Source organism: Zootoca vivipara, chromosome 5 (genome assembly GCF_963506605.1).
Source record: "Zootoca vivipara chromosome 5, rZooViv1.1, whole genome shotgun sequence".
Taxonomy (NCBI): Eukaryota; Metazoa; Chordata; class Lepidosauria; order Squamata; family Lacertidae; genus Zootoca; species Zootoca vivipara.
The window spans coordinates 77645373-77654806 of record NC_083280.1 but is presented as its reverse complement, the minus strand read 5'-3'; the positions used below and the strand labels follow the sequence as shown (position 1 = coordinate 77654806).

The 9434-nt window shown below is 45.6% G+C and overlaps 1 protein-coding gene across 1 annotated transcript in view; it reads left to right on the top strand.

Moving 5' to 3' along the window:
• Positions 1-2106: 2106 nt before the first annotated feature.
• The window catches only part of MMRN2 (multimerin 2), a 28775-nt gene continuing 21447 nt past the window's right edge, over positions 2107-9434 (top strand). The window contains exon 1 of the mRNA XM_035137313.2: positions 2107-2598. Within this exon, the coding sequence (XP_034993204.2) occupies positions 2339-2598 (260 nt within the window). The 5' untranslated portion in view covers positions 2107-2338. The remainder of the gene's footprint in view (positions 2599-9434) is intronic.

The following is a 9434-nucleotide window of genomic DNA, read 5'->3' as shown; positions in this document are numbered from 1 at the left end:
GACGACAGAGGATGAGATGGTTGGACAGTGTTCTCAAAGCTACCAACATGAGTCTGACCAAACTGCGGGAGGCAGTGGAAGACAGGAGTGCCTGGCATGCTCTGGTCCATGGAGTCACAAAGAGTCGGACACGACTAAACGACTAAACAGCAACACCTTCATTCCAAGGAACTGAACCCTGGAGTGGAGATTGGGGAGCATGCAATATGTGTGTCAGTTGGAGTTGCCCTGTTCCTGATCTCCGCTCCCTCTCCCAGGCAGGGCTCCAGAAATCCTGGAAGAAGGAAGATGTGTTTCAGTTTCTAAGTGTGTTAAGAAAAGCAGGCTCAGGGTGGCCACCAAGACATGACATAATGCACACAGTGTGTCATTTCCCAAAGAACAGCTGATCAGCTTAGTGTTGAACAATTGTCATGGAAGGAAACACTATTTAGGAAGCTAGATAAGAACCTTAAAGTCTCTCTCTCTACAGAAAACTCCTGACTCTAACCAGATACAACCAAGTCCAGCGCTTCCTAGTGGCCAAACTATGTAATGGCATCTACACTAGGATGGTGGCAATTTAAAAAATTGTTTTTTTATTTATTTTTATTGAACAGAAGGAACTTAGGCAGACTAAGGGTGGTAAATGAGATGAAGCAATATATCGTGCATAAGAAAGCAGCAGCATTCGTACAGAGAACTGCATAATAGTTGACAATGCAATGCAAATTAAGGGATGTAAAGTATAGCTTGTAAGAAACAGAAGATGATGGATTATTCCTGGAGAGATTCACCTGTCCCAAATGTCTTGTGAAACGGGGGATTGTGTGGCAATTTTATCCTAACAACTTTAAATCCCCAATCTTTCTAGCTTCTATATCCGTGTGAGCCAGACTACTTTGGAGTAAATGATCAGTGTAGCATGTGGAGGAGGAGTTTTGTCAATGTGATCATATGGATGGGCAACTCAGGGAATGATCTTTGCTGTGAGAATGGCATGTTTTAAATGCACAAGAGTTTTCATCTTTGAAATACTGAAGGTTATAAGATGGTCCTGGGATCAGCGCCAGATTTAGGGCAGTGTTGGTGGTTCCCCCATACAGTGCCCCTAGTTGAAGGAGCACAAATTTTCATCAAAAATAATAAAACCTACATTTATATGGGTACTCGCTCAAAGTTAGGGGGCGGGTGCCAAATTTTGTCCTCAGGGCGCCATATTGGTCTGTATTTGGCATCAAAATCTTGAAGCATTCAAGCCTTATTGAAGCCACCATCTTGCTAAAGCTAAGCAGGTGTGGCTCTGGTCAGCCGCCCTGGATGGGAGAAAGCCTGAGAACTACATGTAGGTTGCCTTGGGGTTGCATGATGAAAGAAATGTAGGATATATAAGGTAAGTAGATATAGAAATAAATTGTGGTATTTGCTGCAACCAGCTTGCTTTAGTCTTTAAGCAAGGGCTGTGGCTAGTAGCCTATGTCCCCACTGGAGTTCAGAAAAGGAGCAGAGAATATGGAAATGGCCACAGAATTCAGTTTTCTGAAAATGTCAGCCTTTGCTTCTAAAAAAAAAAAAGCGCAAGTTACTAGACCTCGCAACTACAAAGATATAGCCAAAAATATGCAGGCAATAGCAGCTGGATGATTTTGACTATTTGCTGTGTGATTTCAATGCCCTGCATAGCTCCTTGCTCCTTTCCATGATTAGCAAAACCAGAAAGCATTATGCAAAACAGTATTATGTGTACAGACTGCAGGATCTTGGATCCTGTTTTCTTGGTGCAGAATTTGGACATCCTGGGCGCAGGATGTTAATATTGTTGAGTGCACAGTAAGTGTAGCCCTGCTTTTATGTCACGGCCATTTTCAGCGTGTTCTGTGGCTGCATCGGGCTGCTTAGTGTGTGGCATGCAGCTTGGGAAACTGCTCCAATATTTTCTTTTCCTTGCCTCCTCACGAAAGCTAACATCCTTTTCCTGCTCCCCAGCAAGAAGGCAGCTGATAAAAGATCCAGTTCTTGTCTGTTGATAATTTCAGAAGCTAGTAAGGAAAACACACAGAGGTCCCCGTCCCCCCGCCCTTGAATCAACCATGACCACCCCCTGCCTCTCTCTTACACACAGACTCACACACCACCTCCCCGACTGAGGTCTTCGGGGGCCCCCCACAGGAACCCACATTGTCTGGTGACCTTTAACATTTCCACTGTAGCTGGGAGGGCCGATAGCTTTGCTTCCGTTCTTTGTTACGTGCCATTCCGCTTTCCAAGCTTGAGCTTAAGGAATGGTGCAAAGGGGATTGCAGGAGCAATTTGATTTGAAGTGCAGGGAAGTGTAAGAGCACCAAGGAAGGAGCCCACGATGATAGCTAAGGTCTTCCTCCTCTGTGGTACCCTAGTGCTGGCCGAGTCAGACCTGCATTCAAGATACCTTGGGCATCCAGATCACAAGCAGAGGCCCCAGGACCGCAAGATGCTAACAGACCCACAGCCATCTTCTCGGCCAGAGGAATATTGGGAGATGGAGCACATCAGAGAAGAAGCCCTCCACCCGGCAGCCACCACCGAGACAGATGATGTGAAGGATTATGATGATGCCAATGACCACCAACCTCATCATGAGTAAGTATCGGCCAAAAAGACATTCTATGACATCTATGTTGCACCCCATTCATGAGTAGACACATATAAGGTTGCCCTGAATAGGTCAGCTTCACTCAGAATAAGTCACATTCACCAGGGTAAGCCTGTATAGGATTGTATTCGTAAGGAAATGATTCCAGAATTAGAAGGATAGTTGGAGATTCTAGATATGCCTTTTAGGAAGGGGTGCAGTTTATTCCAGAACGTCACTGGACCACACAGCCATAGATACTGAAGTATCCCATATTTTTAATTATTCTTTTCATCTTGTAAGCCTGTTAGCAACTGAAAGCAAACTAAATGGGTATTAATGGTAGCAAGGGAACGAGATGATTTGTTTCTGTTCAATGCTTAGACCTAACTAGTGTAAGCGCATTAAGTTTTACAGTTTAAACACACACACACACACAAACACACACACACACAAACACTGATGACTTGAAGAGCTAGCCTTGGCTGTTATTTGTAATATTTAGTGAAACTGGAAATGTATTTGTTATAGTGATTTATATTTCACCTTTTACTCGAGGTGGCTCACCATTTGAAAATAAAAGCAATCAAATTCAGAATAAAGCAAAAAAGAAATTTATTAAACAGTGTCAGTGTAGAGCAGGACAGAAGAGGCAATGCTTCAGTTAAATGTGCAGTAGAACATGGAGCATTGTTCAGCTAGAATCAATTACTGATATGTCTTTCATATTGACTTGCTCATCAAAATCAATGGGATGTGCAGCGTAATCCTATACATGTCTACTCGGAAGTAAGCCCCTTGGAGTTCAATGGGATTTACTTCCAGACAGGGTTGGCCCACCCATAAAGTGGAATCCCATGGGGCTGCACCCCTATAGGTGCTCTACCACTGCCACAGAAGGAGAAGCAGCTGTGGCAGCTTCTGGCAAGGTCTCGTGAAATCTCAGGGCTCCACAGTGCATTTCAGAGATGTCCAGGGCATGTAAAGAGGTCCTTGGCTGATGAAATATAAAAACCAATGCAGAAAGCTTAATGAATTTTTCATTGCAATACCTCTTAATGCAGAGCTGTGCCTGCAACAGCAACCATAGCTACAACCCAACTCTTTATATTTACAACTCTGTGCTACTAATGTTTGGTTCTTTTGCTTTGAAAATCTCAGATACCATAGGTGAGCACCCACCCACCTTAGCTGAGAAATGTGGAAAGGGGTAGGTGTTTGTGTCTCTTACCATCTTAGCTTACTGGATCTCCAAAACAACAACAACAACAACAACAACAACAACAACAACAACAACAACAACACGGTCTCCATATTGTGTTCGTTGTGCCCCACTGCGCTCTCTTCCTTCTGAGATATGTTCAACATGGTGCCCCTTCTGTGTTTGCCGAGGGTTTAAGGGTTCTCAGAACATGGGCTCGTGGGAGAGGGTAAATAGAACATGGGACTCTTAATCTCAGGGTTGTGGGTTTCAGTCCCATGTTGGGTGAAAGATGCAGGAGGTGGGACTAGAGATGACTCTTGTGGTCCCGTCTGTTGAGATGTACAGCAGCCCCATATGAAGCACTCAGGAGTCAAGCTGCATTTTAAGCAGGGATTTATTCCACTTGCAGTCTTGCATCTTCATAAAGCAGTCTTCTTACATCCAGGAATCAGCATACACAGGTGGGATTACATACAGGGGAGAAGTCAACTACCGTATACCCTTTTATACTAGCTGGCTATAAACCAGTTAGGCAACACCCCGTGTCTCGTGAGGCTGACTCATCACATGACATGTTCAACTCCTTGAAATTCACAACATTCCAACTATGATTCTACGAAGAGGCACACAGCAGCCACTGGTGTGCAGAGAATAAGCGTGCCAAATTCTGAAGGAGAAATTTAGCGCGTATGCGCACAATTCACACATAGACTGTGCCCGCACATCATATTAAGCCATAAACTATCGCTTAGCGTCCATGAGTGAAGCGCACCTGCTTCGTTCCTCCCCACTCATTCTGAAAGGAAACAAACCAAGATTTCTGGCTTGGCAGAGATTGTGGTTTGCTTTGGGTCATCTCATCCCATCGATGAAATGCTGGGATGTTAGGAGTGAAAGCAACAAAGTTTGTAGTTGTTTACCTGAACTGGGCTGGGTCTATAGACAGGCAACCTGCTTTTCCTCCTGTTGGTTCCTTCTTTGGTAGCTACTTGTTGGCATGTATTTTCAGGCTTATACTTCCTCCTCCTTCTCTAGCCAGTCTTTCTTAGCTTGTCCTAGTGTTCCCTTAACCTCATGACTTCATAGTGGGCACACATGAGCTTGTGCCCAGGATGACGTTGTTTGCCAGGAGTTAATAAAAGTTAACTTCCTTTTATTCGTTCAGGCAGCAGTCTTACCAGACTACTTTCTGCACACAGCTGCAGTATATTTACCAAACTCCAACGAATAATACGCACAGTGTTTTTTCAAGTTGGTTGGCCAGGTGGTGCCTCAGAATTTAAAAGAAATCCGATTTGAAATCCATAACAATATAAAGCTACCTATTGGTCCATCCCACTGAGCACGGCCTACTCCAAATAGCAGAGTAGATCTAAGCCTCCAAGGCACCAGGTAGATATTTCTGGTCCTACTACCTGAGATCTTTTTACCAGAGATGTTGAGGGATGAAATGCAGAAGTCTATGTGCAAAGCATGTACTCTATTGCTGACCTATAGCCCCTTCCTCAAGAACTGCAGCATCAATGACTGACATCAATACCAGGAAAGATTCTAGAGCAGATCATTAAGCAAACGGTCTGTGAGCACCTAGAAAGAAACGCTGTGATCACTAAAAGCCAGCATGGCTTTCTGAAAAATAAGTCATGTCAGACTAATCTGATCTCGTTTGTTGACAGAATTACAATCCTGGTAGATGAAGGGAACGCTGTGGATGTAGCCTATCTTGATTTCAGCAAGGCCTTTGACAAGGTGCCCCATGATATTCTTGTAAAGAAGCTGGTAAAATGCGGGCTAGACAATGCTACCATTCAGTGGATTTGTAACTGGCTTACTGACCGAACCCAAAGGGTGCTCATCAATGGCTCCCTCCTCATCCTGGAGAGTAGTGACTAGTGGGGTGCCACAGGGTTCTGTCTTGGGCCCAGTCTTATTCAACATCTTTATCAATGACTTGGGTGATGGGCTTGAAGGCATCCTGAGCAAGTTTGCAGATGACACCAAATTGGGAGGGGTGGCTAATACCCCAGAGGACAGGATCACACTTCAAAATGACCTTAACAGATTAGACAACTGGGCCAAAGCAAACAAGATTAATTTTAACAAGGAGAAATGTAAAGTACTACACTTGGGCAAAAAAAAATGAAAGGCGCAAATACATGATGGGAGACACCTGGCTTGAGAGCAGTACATGTGAAAAGGATCTAGGAGTCGGTAGACCACAAACTTGACATGAGTCAACAGTGTGATGCAGCAGCTAAAAAAGCCAATGCAATTCTGGGCTGCATCAATAGGAGTATAGCATCTAGATCAAGGGAAGTAATAGTACCACTGTATTCTGCTCTGGTCAGATCTCACCTGGAGTACTGTGTCCAGTTCTGGGCACCACAGTTCAAGAAGGATACTGACAAGCTGGAACATGTCCAGAAGAGGGCAACCAAAATGGTCAAAGGCCTGGAAACAGTGCCTTATGAGGAACGGCTTAGGGAGCTGGGTGTGTTTAGCCTGGAGAAGAGAAGGTTAAGGGGTGATATGATAGCCATGTTCAAATATATAAAAGGATGTCATATAGAGGAGGGAGAAAGGTTGTTTTCTGCTGCTCCAGAGAAGCGGACATGGAGCAATGGATTCAAACTACAAGAAAGAAGATTCCACCTAAATATTAGGAAGAACTTCCTGACAGTAAGAGCTGTTTGGCAGTGGAATTTACTGCCAAAGAGTGTGGTGGAGTCTCCTTCTTTGGAGGTCTTTAAGCAGAGGCTTGACAGGCATGTGTCAAGAATGCTTTGATGGTGTTTCCTGCTTGGCAGGGGGTTGGACTGGATGGCCCTTGTGGTCTCTTCCAACTCTATGATTCTATGAATGACTTACGTTTCCTCTGATGTATGTTACATGCTGTTGTTGCATTGGTGAATTATTATGATGACATCTCGCTTGTTCATGCATGTGATGAGTTGTGAATCATATTGGCTGCTGATCCTTGTTTATCTTCACGGCATGATGAACAGGGCAGTTAGCTGCGTTGACATCTAAGTTACCCTGACAGAGCATTTGAGACACGCCCTTCTTAATACGCCTGGAGTGGCTGGCACCGGAGGACTGCAGGGCAGATTCCTTGTGGGGAGATCAGAATCAGTTAACCTCAACTGTAAGGACTCAGCTTCTTCCTTCAACCCATCCGCAACAATCTTTAAAGAGATGCCAGTGCCCAGTGCCATGAAACTAGCACAGACTCAACCCGGAAAGTGCAATTGTTTGTTGAGGCCAAATACTTGGTGACGTGCGACACATGGTTTGAGCTGTTTCAAATTGTTTTATGTCACGTTTCCTGATACTTATGCATGCACACACACTCCCTAATCAGAAATGCCCAGGGTATTCTTCGGTTGAAGACTGAAATCGAGAAGGCAACCAAAGGGGGAAATGTCATAGTAATGAGTGATTTACGTAGCCCTCACAGAAACTGGCTACATGCCTGTCCTGGTTACCTCTGGTAACATTTCTAAGGTAAAGGGGCCCCTGACCATTAGGTCCAGTCGTGACCGACTCTGGGGTTGCGCGCTCATCTCGCATTATTGGCCGAGGGAGCCAGCGTATAGCCTCCAGGTCATGTGGCCAGCATGACAAAGCCGCTTCTGGCAAACCAGAGCAGCACATGGAAACACCATTTACCTTCCCGCTGTAGCGGTTCCTATTTATCTACTTGCATTTTGACGTGCTTTCGAACTGCTAGGTTGGCAGGAGCTGGGACCGAGCAACGGGAGCTCACCCCGTCACAGGGATTCGAACCGCCGACCTTCTGATCAGCAAGCCCTAGGCTCAGTGGTTTAACCACAGCGCCACCTGGGTCCCCTGGTAACATTTCTATACACTCCTAAATACTGTGCCCTGGAACAATTGGTCATGGAACCAATCAGAAGGGAGGCAGCCCTGGGCTAGATGACCTTCATTGTCTCTTCCAGCTCTACAGTTCTATGATTCTAACACTGGACTTAATCTTACCTGGTGGGACATGTAAGTATTGTTGAAGTGGTTTGAAACAGTGGAAAGAGACAAAATTTCTAGACCTTACTCACAAACTAAAAATGAACAAATCACTGGGTCCAGGTGGTGTCTACCTAAGAGTTCTTTAAAAACTCAAAAGCAAAATTCTCAACCTTCCAAGCAAACCACGCGACTTCTCCCTAAAATTGGCTTCTGCATCTGATGACTAGAAAGTGGGCATCAGTTTTTGAAAAGGGATTTGAGAGGGGATCTGGAAAGCTACAGACTGGATAGCTTAGCATCTGCTCTTGGAAAACTGGCTGTCAACATTGGACTCCAACTCGCATGAGCTCCAGCCACCATGGACCAAGGTCAAGGATGATGGGAGTTGTCCTGAACCTCTGTCCTGACCTGATGGCAAGTCCCCAGTCCAGGGTCAATCCATGTGTCCAAAGGAAGCACAGTCCCACAGAGATCCTGCAGCAGTTGAGCAGACACAGCCCCTCAGCTCTGCTTCCCTCTCTGCATGCTGATTGCAGCATCTGGGCTTGACGAGGCATGTGGGCCTCACCTGCTCCAAGCCTACTCCAGATGAGGAATCAATACCCTCCTCCCAGAGCTAGCGAGCCCCACCTGGCCAGCTAGAGAGCTGGGCTGTGGGCCCTTGCCTGCCTCAGCCTCCTAGAGTGCCACTGCTCCCTATGCCTCAGAGTCCGCCGTGTTAATGGAGACGGGCCCCTCTGGCTCTAGTGATGGGTCCTGCTGCTCTGGTTCATGTGCGCTGACCCCCATCTCCTCGTCATCATCTGTTACCCTGTGAGTACTTCCTACGCCAACCTCTCCTTCCCCATCCCCAGCTTGCCCCGGTATGTCCCAGTCCTGGCTACACCCCTTGCTGGCATCCTCTTCCTCCTCTCTGTCGTGCTGCCAGTTTGTGGCAGGAACTATCGTCCAGCAATATCTGGAGGGCAACAGTTTCCAGTTCAGTAGGAGAGGGCTCTTGTGCCATTCTAAAAACTGGGACCACCAGACAGTGGTGTCTTTGAGGGCGATAGAGAATGGCCATCCTTCACTTCTATGGAGAGAAATTAAGTGCTGCTCTTAGAAATAGCACTGAATTGTTGGGGGGGGCATGCCCTGTGTTCTGTAATGAACTTGCTTCCGTGATTACCATCTTTTCTGTTATGGGATTGATTTTGTTTTTCCCTGCCCCTCCTTGCTGTTCCAATTTAGTTCTACTAATTGGATTTGTTGATTATGTATGTAAACTGCTTTGATAATTTGTCACAGAAGTGGGAGACGGTATATAAATTCTCTCAATAAATAAAAATAAAAGGTACACACACGTTCCCTCACGTACACATGCAGCGGTTGTGATGGTCTCTGTATGGCTTTTGCACATTTTCTAAGCTGAAAGGGCTTTCCATGTTGGAAATGCACCGTGTCTGAAAAGGCCTCAAGTGTAGGCGTGAGAGGAAACCATTTCAGTTGCCAGATGGAGACATCCGTCGGCTATATATAAATCTATCCCGGCCTTTGGATGTTTTCCCACACAAGGTCATATACAATGTTATACTGGTGGCTCATGTCTCACAACAGGTGGTTGGTTCAATGTATGTCTGGAGGAGGAGAACCTGCTATTTCAATACATTTTCCGGT